Here is a 21,854-nt window from a genome sequence, read left to right on the forward strand (position 1 = left end):
ACGCCGATGCATTTTTCTACTCCCCCTCCTTAAAAGTACAGTTAAGCAGAAATTTGCACGTATATAATGCAAAAAATAATTTGAAAAGAATTCTGAATTGCAAAATAAGGTCCAGTGGAAAACGGGAAACCTGGCTGCAGGGTCCGTTGCTACTCTGCAGGATATGCATGTATTCAATATCCCTAACCCTGCGTAATTATTATTTTTAAATCCCTTTAGACTTGTTTAGTAAAAGATTCTATGTGGATTAGTAATTTAAATGTTGAGTCTGTCGCACCATTACTCATGTTCACTGTTGGCATTCTTCTTTGGTTCGACTTGGTGGATATCCACGCTGAATTCCCTTCGATACGCTGTTACTTTCTTAATTATTAAAACATACTTCTAATTACTTTCTTTCTCAAGTTCATCATAAGGTGCAGCAAACAATCTTCCAGAACCGCTTCATCTGAGCTTCCTTGGAAGGCAAAACTGCAATCCTGCACCTCGATGTCAGTGTTCTTCTTGTTTGCGCAGTTATTCTGAAAGTGTTCTTGTGCTTTGCTTCTGTAATTTAAGTGTATAATCGGCTCCTTACGGATCATCGCTTGCGTCGGAAGACTTCCGAGAACCCGAAACCCAATTCTGCATTCATCCCTAATTGTCTCTACAGTATGGTCTTTGGCTTTTCAGTTACTCTATTTGTACATTCGCTTTGTGACCATTTCATTTGATGCTTTGAACACGCAATAAGGGTTTATCTGAGTGCGGAGCTGAGCAGACAGGCGGGACTGGGGGCCCCAAACGCTCCCCCCTGATGTGCGTTTGTCCGCTGGAGTAAACGCCCTGATATGGCTAAGAGTAGCCATAATAGGAAATGACCGCGCTTCTGAGTGCCTCTTTGCTTATAGATCTAGCGACGAAATATGTTTGAACAGTTGACGGTGCAAGGCCATTGTTTGCCACGTTATTAAAAAGGTTTTCACGCCTTCGCCTTCTTTACGCCCTGCCTAGGCGGCCGCCTAATTCAGTGGTTGTGATCCTAAACGAATTGTGAATAATACTCCGGTACAAAGTATTCTTACTGGCTCCATCAACTGAAAAACGAATCCGCGCCAGGCGGCGAAGGTGGAAGTGCAGAATCGCATAGAAGGTAACAGTTCGCATGCTGAAAGCCAGAGTGTTCCTTGCAATCCACCATCACTGTCCAAAAAAACGAGAGCAACTGCATGCGTTAGTTGATGCATATATATTGAAACAATCCAGTCTGCTGTGGCTGCTGCAGCCACAGCAGACTGTGGCTGCTGCTGTTGCAGCAGCAGCAGCAGCAACAGCAGCAGCCACAAAAGCAAGCCGCTGACGCCTGCGGCTCCAACCCCTGCTCCTGAAAATGCGTTTTACTTGCCGCCAAATATCGAAGACAGGATTGGCTGAATGGATGACCAGGCGCCAATTGCAAGGGAAAAGAGAAGCATGCCGCAGAGGAACTTCTGAGCTCACAGAACGATAATACATCACAAATTAACTTCAAACCAGCAGGCAAAGCAACTACCAAAAGAATTCATCTAAATGCACACGATGGCGAAAACGCCGAACAAATGCATACGCACATATATAAAAACATACCCAAACTTAGGAAGCTATGCATTCGTTCAAGTTCATTGGTTGTGTATAATGAGTGAGATGCACTTCCGGGAATTACCTCCGGGGTTATTTTGTTCCAGGCGAAGAAAACAAACCCTCCAAAGGCCGCCAACAATCCGAGCTGACGAAATCAGCACCACATCAAAATACACAATAAGGGAGCGTCAGCACCAGCACCCATCGATAAATATAGAGCACTTAAGAAAGCGTCGAGAGTAGGCCATGCACTGTCTTTTACTTTCTGCTAAGAAGCACAGTCAGCAGCTGCTACTGCTACACACTGTCTGCAGCATCCTTACATACGCTGCAAGACACAACCTAGGCGCTTTCTCAGTTCTGTGTTTACCTGAATCCACACGCCCCCAGCCTGCAAGTAGGTCCACCACGGGCGTTGCGCACTCGCTAAACACCTCTTTGCGAACTCTTGCCCTGCGCAATAGTCTGGTAGCTCGGAGAATGCAATCTTTGCATCTTCTTCTTCATCTGCAGCGTTCTGCAGCTCATCCAATATCTGATACAGACGAGAATAAAGAGCTTCCGCACCCTCGTCAGAGACGCTCGGCTCCCCCGCATACAAAGCAGGCACAGGGGCTACGCGAGACCCTTCTAAGTCGAGCAAGAAGATCGGCGCATTTTCTAACTCTTCATTCATCAAGCGCTTGAACTGTGTGTCCTTGGGCAATCCCGGAAGAGATGGCACTGCAGCGGGTCGCCCTACAGATACTCGTACCTGAAGCAGAAAGAGGGAATTCGTGCCTGTCCTTGTTTCATGTCTATCTGCGACGATCGGCCTGTTTGTTTGTTTGTTTGTCAGGGCTAAGCTTCGAAGTGGTTGGAAGATAATGGTAAAAAACACTCACGATTTGCACGTGGATTATCTCCTCTTCTATGTCATCTGGTTGCTCAATGTGCAGATCGTCGGGCTCTTTTGTGGAAATACTGGACTCTCCTCCGTCGCCTTCTCCTTTATGAGGACTGGACTTTTCATACTCTCTCGCCTTCTGCACTGCCCGCTCCCAGACGGCTTCTAAGTTCTTCTGGGGATTCTCTGCGTCACCGCGTATCCGCAAGAACGAGGTAAAAAAACAAATACATTACAAGACACACATAACACGCACATCGATGCTGTTCCGGGCGGCTGAAGGCTTGAGAGGGTGTCGCCTATTACTGAACCGCTCCCCTTGTGGCCTTAATAGCCGCACATTGGCGCAATTATGCCTGACAAGGGACACAAGAAATACAAAAATGTATTTCATTATCAAGCAAACGAACCCGCAAGATACTTTTGCCTTGAAAGCTGCAACAGCTGCCTAATCCGAGCCAAGTCGACCGTCTTGGGCGCTTGCGCGGGCTGCCCATCGTTCGCTCCTTCTTCTGGTTCGACAGCAACAAGGCAGTACACCCGTCTTTGCAGCGACCCCTTGCACAAAGACGCGCTGTTTTGCTGATAGAGAAAGGGTTCAACGCTCTGCAGCACAAAACAAGAGCCCCATGACGCGGGACAAAGGCAAGCCACATATCCACTGTTGCTGTCCTGAGTTTGTCTGTTACTCCCCTCGAAACTCAGTACAGACACCAGAATGATGCACAAGTGCAGATGAGAAAGTAGCAAGATCTATATTATCTGTTTCGCCCCCCACATACGTACCGCCTTGAACCGATCAAGTGCAAGCGAAAGTGCAGTCGAAGGGTTGAGGAGTTTCGAGCGAGCGGTTTGCAGCGTGGATTGCATGCGTGAGACGCCTCTGCCTTCATCTACGAAGAGCAATACGTTTGAATTCGAGACCAAGTCGCCCGCGCGGAGCTCCTCTGAGTGCACCGGCAGCCTCAGCGCCTTCGCTGCTGCGCTGTCAGCAGGCAATTGGTGCACCCACGTAGGGGGATTCTTCAGAACGGCAATCAACTCCTCCTTTTCGTTCGTCAGCAGTGTTCGCGTATTTGCAACGAAACAGAAGTTAAACAAGTGCTTGTTAGAAAAGGCCGCGTGCTTCACTAACAGGGAAGGCTTGCTGGCAGAAGCTGCAGAAGGAACAATCACTGCTTTGTACTGCGCAGCCAGAGACTGCGAGAAAGATGAAGACGCCAGCCATGACTTCAGCTCTCGAGCTGAAACAAAAGGAGCAGATTGCAGGACATGCAATGGAGCTGACGTCTCAGCAAACAATCAACAAGTGAGACCCCCGGCGACTGCCTCAGATCTTGCTGTGTTTGTTTGCGTGAACTATAAGCGAACAGTTCTGCAGGGCTAGAAGCACTCAACTACAGCCGGCAGAAATCTGTGTAGGCGTAGATCGTCTAACCCCAAGTCAGCTGCTGTCTCTTATTGGCAGAAAGATATTAACCTACAGCAATTTTGGTTTCTAAAATGATGCGTCAGCGGTAAACTGGATATTGAGATTGCTGCCTATGGGCGTATTGTTTGCTTACCGCTCTCGACGACATCGAGGGTGGTGGGGAATGCGTCGGCGATGAACCGGTTGAGAGATTCCACTGAAGGCCTCGAGATATTTGGGTATTGCTGCAGATTACAACGCATGCAAAATACAACACGTTGTGCCTAGATTTCCTTGTATGCCCCACGATGCGCCTTTTCTTAGCCACCTTCGCCTGGAAATGCATCAAACGGTGCAGCACGCCGGGGATCAAACCACGCCGCGTACCTCCGGGTGCATGCCAGCAGTCAGCAGCAGAATGGCCGGGAAGATCCTGAAAATATAAAAACAGATAAGAGAAAAGAACACAGGCGGTAATTGGCGTCCAGCGTTTCTCCTAGGTGTTGCCTTGACGGGTGTGTAGCTGTTCACTGTTTAGCATGTACTGCCGCAATCTACGTTACACAAGACAGGCACGAAATACCCTGGAAAAGGTAGAGATGTACGACGCACTTCACATTTATTGGCAGCTTCTTCAGAGCGTCTTTCCCACTTCTCCCGCGGATCGAAATAACGCCAAACTTTACGTACTTCCCCAACGCTCGTGCTGAGGCGCACAAACGTCCCTCCAAAAACCCCAAACCAATTTCGCTTTCGCCACTCTACACCCTCAGCAGCCGAACAAGAGAAAAAACGGCCACCCACCGACACCCAACCCTGCATCAGGTAGGAATCCTTTAAGCACTGGTTAAGCCAATACAAACAGAACAGGGAAAGCAGCTTTTGCACCCACAGGACTCTTGCCACATCTCGTACACCGACTGGCTCCAATCATCTTTGTCCTGATGAACCTGAATACCCACACGCACGACAGCCAACCACAGGATCAGAAGGCTGCAGTTCTCCTTGGTTCAAGGAGCCATTAGGCACTGCTCTTAAGCTGCAACAGCGTACAGAAAGATGTTGAAGACTCCTTTCGCATGTAAAGATTCACTGAGGAATACTGTCAGAATCACCACAAGCACAACCAACCTAGGTGTTTCGATCTGGCTGTAGGTGGGCATTGACATGTGTGTGCATCCAAATGCAGGTATATATATATATATATATATATACAAACATATGTGTACTAGTGTTGCGACTTACCATGATGGACCAGACGTTCTTAGTATCTGCAGTGGGTGGAAAGACATCGTTTGGCCCTAAACTGGAGAAATCGACAATACCCTGTGACGTGACCTTTAAGTTGGCAAATTCGTCACCTTGTGTGTTTTCACCTCCCTCTCCTTCTTCATCATCTACTGCTGCCTTCCGCTGTTTCCTCATCAGATATTCATAAGCCGCCGCAATTTCGTGGAAACGCTGCTGGCAGCTCGCGCCGCAGTTCGGGTAACGATCGGGATGCCTGCAATTCGTTTGCAGCAAAGCACCATTGCTTGAAGCGCCAAATTAGTTCTTTTCCTCTTCTTGTACTTCGACTACACATGCGTTTCATTGTTTGAGGTGGATATGGCGCAGGGAGGGAGAGGGAAACGCACCAACGAACAGATAAAGTCCTGTAGGACCTTCTTATGTCACTCTCAGACGCCCCGTCGTCCAGACCCAACACACTCAAGTGCTGAAGCCGTTGCTCCCCACTAACATCGGCATCCATGCCGTAGTACTCCTCCAGCGCCTTCAGAACAAAGATGCCTGATCAACAGCAGCAGCAGCAAGAAGAACGCCACGAATATCGCACGCATGCGAGCACGCAAGCAGAGAACCCGCAGCGAAGACAGAGAAAAGAGAACAGGAGCTCTCGCCAAGCGAAATTTAACTCATAAGGAATCTGAGGCACACCGTCGTACTCAGCAAACAACAGGGAGGGAGGAGATATAGCTACAAATGAATTGATAACAACACACCCCAGGCCTACCTACGATACAAACTAGAACTAGAAAAGACATCAGCCAAGAACGGAAGTCTCCGCCTGAAAAGAACTGCAACACCCCTGAAAAGGAGGACCCCTTTGACGCCTTTTTCTGCTTGCTTTGCCCCTCCCTGTTGCTCCTGTTGCGATCCTGCAGCAGCAGCCACGACAGCAGCAGTAGAGGCATCAACGGCAGAACCCAAATCCCTTGGATGAATTCTTGTGGGCACCTCTGGGGGGCCTCCCTATTTGTCTGCGTAGGCACCTCCGATGTGTTCTCCTACGAGCGTGCTGTGAATTGTGGCAGATAAGACGGGTTATATCTATAAAAGAGGTGAAGAATCAGGCAGTGAAGTCAAAAGCCGCACGTGTTGCTCTCTCTTTGCCTTCCTCCTCTCCTTTTCCTTCCTTATTCTCTCCTGATCGGCTGCTGCATTCAGCACTGGGCCACCAGACCCAGACCTGCAGCAACCCAAGCGGATGCGCCAAACGACAGCCAGAACGCAGAACGACCTCGGAAGTAAGCATCACACATGAGGGGAAGCCCAAAGTTTGCTTCTTGGAAAGGCAGAAGGTAAGATGCATGCATCCATGTGCATGTATGTGCATCCATGTGCGTGCAACAGCTGCGAGCTCTGATTCCCGCCCTCATAAAACGTCTACTAGGTATGAGGGGAGAGGGAACGCCGCATCCTGCAATTGGCCGCGAGAAGGTACTAATGACGATGAATGATCCACAGGCGCTGCTGCTGCTCACCAAGTTTGTTCGTCTTCATCGTCGGTGAGATTGGCAGCTGCGGTCTTGGAAAAGACACTTCGTGTTTTCTGCGCCTTCTCATTTCGCGCGCCTTTGCCAAGGCTTCCTGTCTTTTGCGGGGTTAGAGGTTCATCAGCCCCTGAGACAACATCAGAAGCTGTTGTTTGCTGCTGCAACTGCGGCTGTCGTCGGGGGTCCGAGGCCTCGCCTACACCCCCACCATCTCGCGCCGACCCCGTCGTTCCTGTTTTTCGCTTTCGCTGCTGCGAGACCATTGTAGCGGTCTCCTCTCTTTGCAGTTATTTCCTTGGCAGCCAGTTGCTGCCGCAGCAGCACACAAGCAGCAGTCGAGCCTCTTAAGGGCCTAAAGCTGATGAAGACGTTGGGTTATGTTGCTGTTGCGTTCGCCAGACGGAATGGGGAGTGCGCGTAGTTTTGGGCTGGCTGCGGTGTCGGTTTGAAGAGGTCTACCAAAGCTTCAAACCTACAACGCCCTTGGACAGATTCAATCAGCAAAGACAGTCGGCGGCATGGGGGCGGCTACATGCAGAGGGGCTGGCTGGCTGGTGAGCCTCAGGCTGCAGGAAAACGGGGGTAATTGAGTAGATAGAGATATTAATAGGAATTTAAGGGAGTGTTATGTGTAATGCATGCGTCTTAGACAGCAGTGTATAGTCAGAAGAAGGGTTAAGCGGGGGGTCGCCGCCGAAGCAGAAGGAGGCGTCAGCAGAAAGCGTTGGAACGATGCACGTTTCCGTGGGTATAACCCCACAGAAGACAAAAAGTCTTCTGATAAATGTGTATCATGCAGAGATTCTTCGTCTTAAATTCTGGAAATGGACTGTAGGCCGAGCGATGCTCTGAAGAGCAACAACAGAGTAGGAGGGGTGCAAGAAGGGCTGCGGCTACTCTGCTGGAGACGCCTCATCACTCGGTTTCCTCTCTTGTACCGAAATTGTTGTTCTTTGCTTGTTTGGTGTAGTCCCCATTTCTGGGATTCTTTTGCTTCCGGGTCCGTTGTCGTTTTTTTCAGGAGGTTTCTTCTGCGTCGGGCCCAGACGGGTTGTTGCCTGCGCCGAACCTTCGGCACCGAGAAACTCTGTCGACCTTGGGATCTCCTCTTGTGTCTCACCGCGTCAGATAAATACATATATTTAAAGAAGTTTATCCATCAAGGCTCGAACAGCCGTGCCGTTGCTTCTGCTGGCTGTTTCCCTCTTCATTCCGCGTCGTAGACTTGTGAGAGGCAAGGGGCCAAGGGTGCCGCAGCAGCTTGCAGTAGAAACCATAACTCTCCGTCGCTTTCAGGACGTTGTAATTCACCATGGAGGAGCTTCTGAAGCTGCCTGAGTTTTCATGGGAGGAAATACAAAAGCACAAAGATGCACAGAGTTGCTGGTGTGTGTTCTACGGCCTCGTTTATGACCTGACTAAGTTCATGAAATATCACCCAGGAGGTCACCATGTGATTCTCGAAGCTGCAGGTACGGCAACAAGCGTTGTCTTGTGTGTACAGACAGTTGCTGCGCATCCGTAGCTTCAATGTATGGATGCTGCGCTGCATAGAACGCGCATACCGTTCACTCACTCTCAATGTGTGGAGTGTCCATTTTTCTTCTATGGTCTACTTTTAAAGGATGAAATATGCCGTATGCTGTGATTTCCTCTACTTGTTCTCGGCTGCCCTGCTGCATGCAGGCAAAGACGCAACGGAAACCTTTGAAGACATTGGGCACACCTTGGACGCTCGCATGATGGCTGATAAATATATCATCGGCAGAGTCAAGGGAGAAACGAATCTCCGCAAATGCACCCCAGCAAATATAAAGGAATCCGGCGCGATGCCGGTGCGCATGTGTATCGTTGAATGCATTCACCGCGCGTAGCTGAATGTGTTTCCGAATGTGCCCTGACTCAGACGTCGCTTCTACTATCTTCCAAGTTTTTCTGCATTCTTTGTTATTCACGTTCCTGTATACACTCCGCATTGTATTAGTGTCCGTCTTGTGTGTGCTTGCTTGTCTGCTCACAGTCGTCCACTGTGGCCAGGGCTGGCGCCTCAACGAGTCTGATAGTGGTGATGATTGTTGTGGCCTTAATTGGCATTTGGGCTTATTATCAATTTCAAGATGACAAGAGCAGCTTATATCAGCAAATCTCCACTGCGCCACAGCGCGCAATCGAATGACGACAACAGCGCCGGAAACCCGCCTTGCCCCGCCAGCCGCATGCATAATGATAAACTCCATACTTCATAGCTGCTTAGAATTGCAGTAGATGCAGTTTGATGCAAAACGAGGCATAATTGGGTCTAGGGTCCGTGGGTTACAACCCACTCCAGGTTGCCTCCCCACTCAACATTCTGCTTGGCCTCCTCGACAGCCTTTCATTTACTTAAGCCTCCGCCTTGAAGCAGTTTGACTTTCGCGTAAACATAGTTATGACCCAAACGCTGCACAAACCTGTGGAGTCAACAGCGTCATCGAGGAAGAGGGAAGGTTTACGACTTGATAGAAGTTGTACAGCCGCAGTTGCTTCCAGTAAGAGTTTAAAGCTCAATTGTATGTAGGAGATAGTGAAGTGCTCACTGCATCCCGTACAGTCCGCGATGATAATAATGACACAAGAGGAATTTGAATATCTTTTCGTTGTCTTGGCGCATAATACAAATAAATGCACAGTATATTTATATTAGCATACAAATAAGAACTAAGTGAGGGGGTTATAAGGAAGCCTTCTTCTGGCCCAGAGGGGCCTACGGGTGCTTCCGTCACCCCATTGTGAACGAACCGCGGGTGGACGCAGCTCCCTAGTAAGATGTATAGCCGGCGTTTTAGTAGCACGAACCCTAGACGGTGAACCCTTAGACCCTGAAGAGCTAGACCCTATGCTGTAGCTTGCACTGTGGACCCCTGCGAACCAGAGCAGGAGTGAAGTACTGCTTTTGCCTCCCTTCTTTCGGCGCCCGGATGCAGTTGTACTTCGCTGCATATTCTTCTGTTGCCGTTGTAGCTTGGTCTGTCTAAAGGTGGTTGTTATTATTTTGTGTATTTCTACTTGCGCAGACGCTAGAGACTGAGGGCCAAGTGAGTGTGGAGCAACTGGTTACAGTGTTAACGCATGCATCAAAAGGGGCTTGTGTCGGCTTTGCGGAGTTGCCTTGCAGCACCAGCTGCAACAGGGTGCGCTGCACCTCGACCTAAGCCGAGGTTTGTGCTGAACTGCAATAGAGTCAAAATACTTCAGAAAGTAATTCCTTAGAAGCAGCTTAAACCTCCCTTGCCAGCCTCCAGGCACCGTGACTAGAGAGTCACAAGGCCGACGGTACAGAGAGGGAGCAGATTCCGTCACGAGTTGCAGCATGCGCCAACCTTGTCAACAAGTGTTGTACACCACCTTGATCCTAAGTAACCAACCGGCGTACAACTAGGCATACACAGAATAAAACGGAGCCTCAGACAGAAGAACCACCATCTGCCCCCCCTCTCCGCACCATACGACATATAGGCCTTGTGCCTCTTTGCCCAGGACACCTGGAGACTGAGAGGGGGAAGTTAAAGCTGCACTTTGTTAATTATTATTTGCAGTATTCTGAGTATTGCAGCTCACGATGGCCCTCGGCTTAGATCGAGGACTCTCGCTCCCGGCGGGGTTCTAGAGAAGGGGTCTGAAGGCTAGTAATGCTCAAAGCAGGGGAAGGCAAACTATGAATACCCTGCTGCGAAACCAGAAAATCGTTTAAATTAAGAGATGTACTTTAGAAGAGTTATGACAAGAGCAATGGTAACTCGCTTACAGCTGCTGAGCGCAGGTAATCCCTCCCTGCCTTGCGTGCGCCGAAACGAAACAGAAGCTCGTGCTTAATGCACCACATGATCAGTTATCTTTATCTTCAGAATACAAAAATACAACAGAAGAAGTGTAGAGTTTGAAATATCCACTAGTGGGTGCTGTTATGCAGGCATGTTGCATCGAAGCCTGCCGCTGCGCCCCGAACTTGCATGCCATGTGTAGTTTGTACACTCGCGCTGCAGCCATTGTCCTCATTGGATCCCTTAATCTCCTTTGTTTTAATGATTAAGCATGAGCAGAATGGACTCGGACTTGTTTGGAAAGAAGAGAAGGCGATAGCCCGGAGTGGAGAGAGCCACCATCTTAGGACAGTACAGACAGGGAACATGGCGCCCTGGCAGTTCGTTTCGTAGTTCCCGACTTTCTGATTTCATTGCCTTCTGGCTCCTATTTCCTGCCTATTTCAGGGCCTCTCCCGGAGGCTGCGGCTCTACAGGGGGGACTTGGGGGGCCCCGTTCTCTATTGCAACCCGCCAGCATCCTCGCGCGCTGCACACAACATGCGATAGGAGGGGGCGTCCTCTGCGTTGCTGGCTCTTGAATAGAGCAGAGTTTGTGGATCCGAAGGTTCCCCTTCATGCGGGTCCCGGCTTGCTGAGTCCATACACCCGGAAGTGCCGTTTGTGCGTACCCCTTACACCCTTGGCCCTCAGTCCTTTCACAAGGACGGCGGCAGCACAAAATGCCGTCCTCTGACGTCAGCCGCGCCTCCAGCCGGCACAGCCAGTCCGCAACGCGGCACCGACACAGCAGCAGAAGCCCCGAAAACAGAAACGCCAGAGAGGCGGGACACAGTGAAGCCCCCCGCAAAGAAAGCAGAGACAGCCACCGCTCCAGTGGGAGCAGCCACCCCAAAGATGCAGACAGAAGCAGATGCACAGGTAGAGAGTCGGACGAGGGAAGAGAGCTTCGAGACCGGTCTCACTCCAGTCGAAAACCAGTTGGCCGCATGCGCGGATGGGGCGACGGCGACGGCAGCAGCAGCAGTAGCAGCAGCAGCAGTAGTAGTAGTAGTAGTGCCAGTGGCCGCAGTGGAGTGAAAAACAGTGCCCGTGTTTCGGAAAGGGCAAGGGAAACAAGAGAAGACAGCCGCCGAATCAGCAGCAGCAACCGGTCGCGCTCGAGAGACAGAAATTCAGAAGGACGGGCGCCCAGTAGTGCGAAGCAGCGCAGCAGAAGCAGCAGCAGGCATCGTGAGGACTTCAGCAGCAGCAGACATCGTGAGGACGTCAGTAGCAGCAGACATCGTGAGGACGTCAGCAGCAGCAGACATCGTGAGGACGTCAGCAGCAGCAGACATCGTGAGGACGTCAGCAGCAACAGGCACCGGGAAGAGGAGAGAAGTCGGCCTTCTTCCCGCACCGACGGCCGGAAAACCGACAGCAGCAAAACGCGCCATAGCCCTCCGCGCAGCACCACGAGCAGCAGCAGCAGCAGTAGTTCCAGAAGCAGCAGCAGCTCCAGCAGCAGCAGCAGCCGGCGCAGCGAGAAAGAGGATTCGCGACGCAGGGACTCCCCTGCCGCTGACCGCCAAGAGGATGCTGAAGTAGCCCGCAGGGAACGCCCTAAGGACGAATTGTCTCCTAAGCAGCCACAGCAGCAGCAACAACAGAAGCACGCGGGAAGACGGGAATCTGCTTCTTCTGAGGCCTTAAACGGGGTGGTGCCTGTAAAACGCAGCCTTTCACCATCGCAGAGCAACAGCAGTAGCCTGAAGGACGATAATGGTGCAGTTGCTGCTGCACCAAAGGTGAGCGAGACTGTTGATGGAAAGCAAGAAGCTGCTGCCGCAGGGGGCAGCAAGAACAGCAGCAGTGATAAGACAAGCCGCCTAGAGCGGTTCAGAGCCCTCAAGAGGCAGAAGCAACTGCCGGAAAAGGTCGCGTTGAGTGAAAATACTTCTGAGAAGGAGAGTACCACAACACCGCCAGCAGCAGGCAGCAGTAGCAGCAGTAACGCATTCAAAGATTGGCTTCCCCCTACCCCGAACGTGAAGTTCTCCGTCGGAGGCTCCAGCAGCAACAAAGCAGCAACACCTAGCGCTTCCAGTGCTGGGGTAACTGCCACGTCCACGTCCGCAGCAGCAGCTGCTGCTGCTGTTGCTACTGCGCAAGCCGTTGCTTCTGCTGCACTCGCAGCTGCCAATCTCGCTTCCGCGTGTGCTGCTACTGTCTGTGCTGCGGTAGAAAAAGAGCCGCAGCAGCAGGCGTCGGAGGGCGCCAAAGAAGCAGCGCAGGTGCAGGATCAGCATGCAGGCGCGTCTCCTGCTGCAGCAGAAGCAGCAAATTCCGACAAGGCGTCAACGAGTCCTCCTGCTGCGTCTGATGGGGGCAAGGGGACGATGAAACCCCCAAAGCCAATGTCTCGCAACCGTCTGAAGAAGCACCAGCAAGCGTTGCTGCTGAAGCAGCTGCAGAACAAGACATCTGAGGCTGGCCCAGAAGCCAAGGGAGATGCAGATTTGTTGGATGCCTTTATGTCTGCTCTCGAGACGGAGGCGAAGGACGAGGTGAGTATTTTTTGTTGCTGCTGCTGCGTTCTTGTTGCAGAATGTTGCAATTTCTCGTGTATCTGTCGTTCTTGAGTCGTGTCACTTCTTTGCATGATTGGCCGTTTACTGTTACTCTGAGCTTATTATCCTCTCCACCTTGTTTGTGCTGTTGCCTGTCTGCCGGTGCTGCTGTGACAGCTGAGTGCAGCCAAGGCTGAGGGAGCAGGTGAAGTGGAAGCCCTGGGGTGTATCTCCAGCCGCAGCACAGATCCACCGCGGCCCCAAAGCATTTCGTTGGAGGAGATCAGCAGGTGGCAGGAGGTTGAAGCTGAGTACCTTCCGCCAGGCGCGGTGGCAAAACCAGCAGCTCCTGCAGTTGCTGCAGCAGATGCTTCTGCTGCAGCTGCAGCACCTGTGCCTGCAGAATCTGCTGTCGCCACCAAAGTTGAAGGTGCAACGGAGGGAACGCTCGACGATTCTGCTGCTGCTGCCTCTCCTCCAGTGTCGGATGTTCCCCGAGTCAAATGCGAGCCAGAAGCAGGAGCAGCAGATGTTCCTGCCCCGACAGCTGCTGAAGCAGCTGCAGCCGGGCCAGTAGCGGCTGCGGTTCCAGCTCCTGCCGCTGCTATTGCGGCTTCCTCGACGAGCCCAGCTGGGCTTGACGGCGTCAAGAGTGAAGGTGGAGAGTCACGAGCAGCAGCGGCAACAACGACAGCGGATGAGGTTGACCCCGAGGAAGCGAAATATCACGAGCTATTCCTGGAGACCCTGCGAAAAGGCCGCCTCAAAGGGCAATCTGGTCCAGGGGACGGTGGCTCTGGCGAAGGTAAGGGAAAGGCTTCAAATGAAGACGAAGTTGAAGAGGAAGAAGTGCTTCTCTACTCGGATCACGAGGAAGAGGAGGAAGAAGCTGCACAGGCAGCCGAAGCCGCTGCAGGGACAGGAGAAGGTGCTGCTTCAGGACAGGGGAAGAAAGATGACGACAACGAACAACAAGCCAAGGAGCAGCTCGCGAACCTGTCTTACTTCGACTTAGTGAAGGTGAATTCCAGGGCCTCGACTATGGGTAGTGACGAGAGGCTTTAAAAGATAATGGGGTTGAGTAGACGTGGAACTCTTTCAGACGTGCACGAATTGAATGTAGTGGGGTAGAGGTTCAGTTCCATGGAGATGGGAGAGGCTGCAGAGTGTTGTGCTGCTGTGACGCATGCAGCGCGTTGGACTTAAAAAGGAACTGCCCCTTGTTGACCATGCCTCATGCAAGTTTCCTCCAATTAAGAAGAACCTATATGTGCAGGTCAGCGGCTTGCTGATGCGTGGTATTTTGCAGTCGTTGGCCGATAGTTCTGCTACTGCATGGCTCATGTAAAGGTCGTTGGGTGCCTGACTGCACTCCCTGCCGTCTCAAGGTTATCCGTATTGCCTTACATGGGTTTTAAACTCGGCTTTCGTCTGCCTCCTCATGCTTTCCGCGCGCTTGCCGTTGGCTTGTGTAGGGCTCTGCTTCCTTTTGATTGAGCAGCGGGACGACTCGCTGCAGTAGAATTTGCAGTGACAGCGTGCAAGCTCCATCGTCGAATTGTTTCTGTTGGATCTGTGGTTCAGGTGAAGGAGCTCACAGACTTGAAGGACCACGAAGTGGAAGCGATCCGAAAGACGAACGGAAACATCAAAGTACGCAACTAACTATTTTCTCGAGGAGCTTAGATTGCTGGCAAATATGCCTTCGGCTGGAACGGATAGGGGCACATATATCTTCATTTTAAAGAGGAATAGTGTCTGACTTTGTCAGCACAGACAGCACCATGGATGGAATTTGAACTTCAGAGACAGCCCGCTCAAGACTGCACAGATAATTGCAGTGTGCAGGAGTGACGGATATTCCTCGTCCTCCTCACTTTTTACCCTTTACATTATTTTGTCTCGTTTGTGTTTCCGTTGTTTCTCAGGTTCGTGGGAAGCAGTGTCCTCGTCCTGTCAGTTCCTTCCACCAATGTGGTTTACCAGAAAAGATCCTTAGAGTACGCCTTTGCCCCATCTTCGTTTTGGCTTCAGTAAAGTTTTAGTACAATGCTGTCCTGTCAGAGTCAGTGCCTAACGAAGGCTGAAGTGGAGGCACTGGGGGAGGTGGCGCTGTAGACCTTGGCAGGAGTCATGCATAGGCACACAACAGCGCTGACGTTAATATAATGCCGCTTTACTTTGTTGCTTTCTGCGGACTCTTTGCAGCATCTAGAACTGCGTGGGTTTGAAAAGCCATTTCCGGTTCAAAGCCAGTGCATTCCCATCTTGATGTGTGGGCGAGACCTCATCGCTGTGGCCGAGACAGGCAGTGGCAAGACCTTGGCCTACACGTTGCCTCTTGTGCGTCACGTATTGAGCGTTAAAAGGCAATATAAGGAGTACCTCGCTAAGCAGAAGGAGGAGAAGCTGCTGAGTTTGCAGCAACAGGAAGAAAACCGCCAGCAGCAAGGTGCAGCGGAAGGACAAGCTGACGCCGCGGCCCCCAGCGCGGATAATGCTTCAGAACCCAAGGAAAAACGGAGTGGGAAGCAACAAGCTGGAGATAATGAAGATAAGGACAGATACCGGAAGAACGAAAAGGGTGAAAGGATGTTGATTTATGGAAATTTCAAGGAGGGAATGATTGGCCTGGTAGGAGACCCCCTTTTCCCCCCATGTACTCTTATTACGAACTGTGTGCTGGTTCCAGCGCTGTGCTACCCATTTGAAAGTATGTCTGGTTACTTCGAAGCCCTTCAGTGTGGCCAGTGTGTCGCGGCTGTGGTGCAGCTGTTCTGTGGGAATTTTGTGCCGTTTTCGGCATGTTGCAGGTCATTGCCCCAACTCGGGAGTTGTCGCTTCAAATATCAAAAGAGGTTTCTCGTTTATGCAAGCTGGTGGACTTGAACGTTGCTTCCCTCTATGGAGGGGCGGGCATCGGGGGGTGAGCAGGCGCACGAAGACAGTTGTGTAGGCCCTCATGTCCAGTACTAGTTTAGTCGGCTTTGTACCTTCTCAGACAAACCGTTCGAGGCGCAAGTGCAGCAAGTTTTCCCTACCGGCAGTTCTTCACAAGCTTGCGTGTTGCTAAGGATATTAGGCGTGGGTTGGTTGCCATCATGGAAGTGTGGGCGTCGTTTGCATGAGTGCATGGGTGTGTTCATGGCGTCGCTTGACAACTAAGTAAACATCTGTTGTGACTGTTTTTCACACAATTTTTCACGTTTCGTGGGGTTGTGCAGCCAACTGGGGCAAGTACGGCGAGGGGTAGATGTCGTAGTAGGAACGCCAGGGAGGCTAATTGATGTTCTGACTCTCAACTCCTGCAAATTCACAAGCCTTAAGGTATGCCGGGTACTCGTTGAAAGCAAGGATTGCACGGGGCTTGCTGAGTTTGACAAGTGCATGCAGGCCGGATACGCTTCATCGTTTTTCGCACCATGTTGCCCTTGTTGTAGGTATCTACCTTCTGCAAAACTGTCTCCACAAACTTATCTCGCCGATAGGGAGTGTATGCTATTGAAGCCTCCGTATTCTGATGCTTGGAAAATGCTTTTGTCGTGCAGCGCGTGACCTTCGTAGTGCTTGACGAGGCCGACCGGATGTTTGATTACGGATTCGAGCCGCAGATCTCTTCCATCCTGAGGAGCACTCGCCTTGATAGACAGACTTGTCTCTTCTCTGCAACTTTCCCTTCCCACATTGAATGTACGGTTGGCGAGCACTTACTCATGGGAGTGCAATTGCAGGAATGATTAGGAAGCACGGCAGTTCAGGAGATCCGGTTATCTAGTCTTCATTATTCTGCATTGTGACAGTGCAGAGTCCCTAGCGAACCTCCTCACTTGGTGCTTTTGTTCATTCATATTGCTGTCGCAGCTCTGGCTCGGCGTATCCTTTACAAGCCGATTGAAGTTGTCGTTGGTGAGAAGGGCCGAACAGCTGCAAAGGTGCAGCAGTACGTGGAAGTGATGGACGAAGAACGCAAGTTCTACAGGTAGCGTATTGCCAATGAATTGAGGAACCTCGCGAGGCGCATCTGGGGTGTTGGGTTGCCTACAGCGTAACTTCTACTGTTTCAGTTTGCAGACGTTTGGGGGGGAAGTTTCATTCCTAGGAAGGTTTTCACTTGGCTTTGTCCTTGGAGACATTTTTACCAGGTTGTTTTACCTCGTTCTAGTGTTGGCAAATCCAGTTAGGCATGTGGGTTTGTGTGGGCTCGTGCCTGTGGTTCTCTATAGATTACTGCAACTCTTAGGGGATTGGCAAGACTATGGTTCAATCATTATCTTCGTAAACAAGCAGATAGAAGCCGATGAGCTGTTTGCTGAGCTTTTGAAGGTAAGCTCCTACGGTTCGGACCCTGTCCAGTTTATGCACAATTTGTCGAGTTGCGTGGTCGGACGTTATTGCTCCACTGTGTCCATGTTATGTTTCGTGCATTGGCTGAGGACTCAGCAGTAGCAGTTTTTATTCCACTGTCTCATTTTTGAGAATGGGTGCAATCGGGTTGTCCAAGTTGAGGCATCGCTTTTTGCCGTGTGCTCTTGTTTTGGGTATATAGTACGGCTATCAGGCGCTTGTGCTTCATGGGGGCCAAGACCAGACGGACCGCGAGTTTACGATTCAAGAGTTTAAAGTAAGTGGCTATTTGGCCGTAGGTCGGAGTTGCCAGCCCGATGCCATTGGACGGCCCACGAAGTCGCACCCGCGCATCGCTTTCGTGTCGCTCTTTTGCCTGTAGGATGGCACGAAGACGCTCTTGATTGCAACGAGTGTAGCAGCGCGTGGGCTCGACGTTCCGTCGGTCGTCCTCGTTATCAACTTTTGCTGTCCTTCGCACATTGAAGATTATGTCCACCGCATCGGCAGGACAGGGAGGGCGGGAAATATTGGGGTTTCATACACGTTCATTACCCCTCAAGAGGCAGACAAAGCAGAAGAGCTTGAAGGGGTGCGAATGTGTTCTATCCTCAATCGGCAGCTACCCAACAGCACCAATTATCTGTACATTGCTCGTAGCCACAACCATGAAGTGTTTCACTTCTTCTTGTTTGAAACACTTTGCGCATACGAGCGCCATGCAACCATGATTGCGCTTCCGCGTGCCGTGCCTTGTACTGATATATATGTTTTGGTGAAAACCAAGCGCGCTGGGTAGGTTTCCCATTGCGTTCCTCCATGCCAATTACTTTTGATTTCTTTTTGACTTTTGCAGGCATTGATTCAGTCTGGTCAAACTGTCCCTCCGGCTCTGGCGGCGCTCAGTTCGGAGTTCCGCGTTCAGTGCAACATGGGATTGGCGCAAAAGACGAAGAGGGGCGGCTTTGGAGGGAAGGGATTTACATTTTCCATTACGGAGAAAAGTCGCCAACAGCAGCAGATGCAGCAAGCCAAGAAAGAACTGTCTGGGGCCAATGACTTTGATGAAGTTGAGGAGGTTGAATTGCTGCTCCAGCGAGATGACTTTTTGCCCCCAACTCCTAATAACTCCCAGCTGGCGCTTACCAACACCATGTCTCCAATGGATGCAGCGATGGCAGCAGCTGCAGCTGCCGCGGCAGCAAAAGGTGGCAGCGCCTCAGCGACGTCGGGATCGCTGCAATCAGCAGTGGAGGCTGCTGCTGCAAAGGCGGCTTTACTGGCAAAGCATCAACTGGCTGGAGGTGACACCGTCACACAGCCGACGAGTTCCACAGAAGGTGTGGCGCGCGTCAAGCTTATAGCAAAAATACTGAAGTTGCAGGACGCTGAGCTTGCGAAACGACCACCATCCACTCCTCCGGCTCCACCACCAGGTCTACCACCACCTGGGAGTGAAAAGACAAAACTGACGGAGGACCAGCAGGTAGCGTATACCACATTAACATAAGATGCTGTCCCATTTTGCATACTTAAAATGCTTGTACATGCAAACAACAGGATGCGGCAAAAGCATGGGAGTGTTTTCTAGTTTTGTGACCACTTGGCGATGTTGGGCGGACGTTTTCGGGGTGTTGCTTAGGAAATTCTCCATCCATATGGAAATTACTGCAACCAGTGTTTTGTGCTGTTCCCATTTGGGGGAGGTGTTGTGGGTGTGCTTGTCGTTGCTTGCCATCCCGGAATCCAGAAGTGGCAGCGTTCCAGTAGTGCTAGAGCGGCCCAGGCGGCCGCATCTACTTTTAGACGTTCTTGCATGGATATCGGCAGCTCTCGTTTTTCCCGGCGCCGCGCGACTGTGGTTGCAGGTGGACTTCATGCTCCAGCAGGCACTGAAAGGTCTTCCAGAGGCAGACCGAGGGCAATACAAGGACAAGTTGCGTGAAGCGTACAAGAAGCACTTATCACCTCGCCCCAAAGTTCAACAAAAAGCAGCGCCGGGCATGCAGCTGGCGTTGGCTAGTTCCGTCACAGGCCAAGCGCTGCCAAAAGAGAAGGACCCTTTTATGGATGCGGCGGCGGAAGCCTTAGCTATTCTCAAGCAAGGCACCACAGCAAGCTCTGGTCAACTCCAAGCAGCTCTTGACAAGATAAAGGCGTTCTCTGTGCGCATCGCCATAAGAGGAGGATCTGCCGTTGTAGCCTACTGCATTGCCTGTGCATTGCACTGCAGGGAGCTTTTGTACTTCTCCAGTTAATTAGTACTGCCCAGTGGTTGTGCATTTATCATGTTGAGTCTTATTTTTGGGTAAATTCTGTTCTCGTAAGCCGCGCTGCCCTTTAAGTGACCATGTGTTGCGGGCGCAGGATTCGGCCGAGCTAGCGGCAGCCATCAGTAGCGTCTCGGCGCCTTCGAACCCGACTCTTGGCAAGGTGCCTGGACTTTCTGAAAAGGGATTCGTCTGTCCTGAGACAGGCAATTTCGTTGATGAGCTCGAAATTAACGACTACCCGCAGGTGGCCCGGTACAAAATTACCCAGAAGGTTAGTCACGCTGCTTTAAAGGGCTGTGTTTCTTATACGAAAATGCGCAATCTGAGATCAGCAGGTGTCTCTCTCCAGTTAAAGCCTTTGATGGCAAGATAATCATTCATTGCGGTGCAATAGTGCCTTCCGGTGATTTGTGACTAACGTCTGAAAATCCAGTAGAGAGATTTAGGGTTCCACCATCTTTTGCTTGCGTCGCAGGAACTGATGTCACGCATCATGGAAGAAACGGGAGCTGTGTTGTATGTAAAAGGCCAGCACGTGGAACCGGCGCTTAAACACCGCACGCAGCTAGCACCGGGCGTGAAGTTTTTACACGTAGAAATCATTGCCCCGACACCGATTCAAGTTCAGAGAGCCAGGTAGGTTTCAGACTTTTTTCGTGTGTCCGGCGCTGCGCCCTGCAACCCGTCGTAGTGTTGTAGCGTGTATAGTGTATCCGAATAATTTTCATTATTTTTGCATGTTGAAGAGCCACCTATCTCAGGGTGCGGCGGCTGTCATGCGGCTGTGGTACAGGCATGCAGTGTACGAGCTGGTGGAATCCATCGCGCTGAAGTCACTGAATCTGACGAGCAGCCAGCGTCAAGCGGTGGGGCGCTATTCCGTTGTCTAGAAATACTCTTTGTGCTCTGGCCTTATAACCGTACAGCACGGGTTTGTTGACAGGCCATCACCTTGATTTTTCCTTTATTTATCTCTAGACAGTCGTTTTAAGGTTGCAACTGGGAAGTACAAGTTCTGAAGGCAACCTGCACAGTAGACGATGTGCACAAAATTATGCAGTTGAGTAGCTCGTCTCGCTAGCGACTCATGCGGCCTGAACATAGCGCCTCCTTTCGTATTTAAAAAGGAAGTGCCCTTCGCTTCGCAGTAGCATCGGAAGCAGCAAACACCGTGTTTCACAGCTTTGCTTACACGGGGTCATCATATTGCCAAGATCTGAGCAGGCTCGAAAGGCCAACGAAGAAAGCGCTTGCTGGTGCACCTGCTTGTGCTCTGAATCAATCTCTTGGAACACGGTGACGGAGCGGTGGAGCTTTGTACGGATGCCGACCGTGACCAAAAGCAACACTAAAAATACACATTCCAAACTGCTGGTCAAGCTTATTGGTATTAAAGCATTCAGGCTGCTAAACATGGCTGGAACTGTGCCACCGCGGGCTGCCTGCTCCATCGCAGCGGTGGCGTAGTGCAGCGTGAGAAGACAGAGCATTTGACTGTCAACTATCCACTAGTAATACATATTTTGCTTGCTTTTGGCCGATTCGCGTAAGGATATGATTGTATCGCTGGTTTGCATTCGAAGGTGCACCGTCGCTGAACCCAGCCGAACAGACGTGCAAGGACGAATGAACGGCGGCATGATCCATTCAAAGGATAGACACTAGCAGGATTCAGAGGAATTTCATCTCCTGTTCTTCAAAGCGGTCCCTGTGAAAAGGTTGCAAGTCCAAGCGGAGAGCGTAAAACACAGTTCTTAAGGTTCTCACTTTTTAGGGCATCTCTACATATGATACATTTTGTCATTATTTCAGGCAGCTGCGCAATGACCGACTGCATTTTGGACTCGTGGCAATCTCTCACTTTCATTTAGGACTCCCACAGGAGCCTCCAGGAAGTCATTTACCTGTTCACTAACAGCATTCAAGATTTTGTCCTGCATTCGTTCCTATGTTTACAAGAGGTAGTTGTTGAGCGAATTTCTCGATGACGTTACCCAAAGTTGAAAGCGGGTTGATGGGCTCCAAAACTACCAGTCTACGTGGCAGTCCTGAGAAGGGGCACTCTTTCGTATCATAGTGTAGACTGTGACTTGAGCCTTCAAAAGTGAGGGTAAGGAAGCACGTTTCCGATGCTGCCGGAACGAGTAAGACCACAGACGTAGCCCTAAACCTTCTGAGGTCACTTCTTGTGTGACATGCATTCAGCCGAAGA

At 51.0% G+C, this 21,854-nt stretch overlaps 3 protein-coding genes across 3 annotated transcripts; 2 read left to right on the top strand and 1 right to left on the bottom strand.

Moving 5' to 3' along the window:
• Window positions 1–1,689: 1,689 nt before the first annotated feature.
• EAH_00008560 (DnaJ domain-containing protein, putative) lies at window positions 1,690–6,936 on the bottom strand (the record flags this gene model as incomplete). The annotated part of the gene is made up of 14 exons (XM_013395542.1): window positions 1,690–1,744; window positions 2,034–2,353; window positions 2,484–2,671; window positions 2,896–3,091; window positions 3,272–3,729; window positions 4,051–4,141; window positions 4,284–4,329; window positions 4,509–4,602; window positions 4,789–4,846; window positions 5,142–5,400; window positions 5,534–5,687; window positions 5,911–6,055; window positions 6,273–6,366; window positions 6,662–6,936. 14 exons carry the CDS (start codon window positions 6,934–6,936, stop codon window positions 1,690–1,692), a joined length of 2,433 nt encoding a protein of 810 aa, XP_013250996.1.
• A 1,049-nt stretch (window positions 6,937–7,985) lies between these two features.
• EAH_00008570 (cytochrome b5, putative) lies at window positions 7,986–8,849 on the top strand (the record flags this gene model as incomplete). Its single annotated transcript, XM_013395543.1, has 3 exons — window positions 7,986–8,145; window positions 8,360–8,508; window positions 8,694–8,849. The coding sequence occupies 3 exons, from the start codon at window positions 7,986–7,988 to the stop codon at window positions 8,847–8,849; spliced, it is 465 nt and encodes a 154-aa protein (XP_013250997.1).
• Window positions 8,850–11,195: 2,346 nt separating this feature from the next.
• EAH_00008580 (ATP-dependent RNA helicase, putative) lies at window positions 11,196–20,532 on the top strand (the record flags this gene model as incomplete). Its single annotated transcript, XM_013395544.1, has 18 exons — window positions 11,196–13,022; window positions 13,203–14,045; window positions 14,218–14,301; window positions 14,610–14,678; window positions 14,954–15,025; window positions 15,234–15,659; window positions 15,839–15,951; window positions 16,250–16,352; window positions 16,574–16,715; window positions 16,887–17,004; window positions 17,249–17,348; window positions 17,572–17,646; window positions 17,752–17,961; window positions 18,226–18,860; window positions 19,012–19,534; window positions 19,737–19,913; window positions 20,118–20,278; window positions 20,436–20,532. 18 exons carry the CDS (start codon window positions 11,196–11,198, stop codon window positions 20,530–20,532), a joined length of 5,775 nt encoding a protein of 1,924 aa, XP_013250998.1.
• Window positions 20,533–21,854: the final 1,322 nt, after the last annotated feature.

The sequence above is a fragment of the Eimeria acervulina genome, genomic scaffold (genome assembly GCF_000499425.1).
Source record: "Eimeria acervulina Houghton genomic scaffold, Eah_scaff41, whole genome shotgun sequence".
Lineage (NCBI taxonomy): Eukaryota > Apicomplexa > Conoidasida > Eucoccidiorida > Eimeriidae > Eimeria > Eimeria acervulina.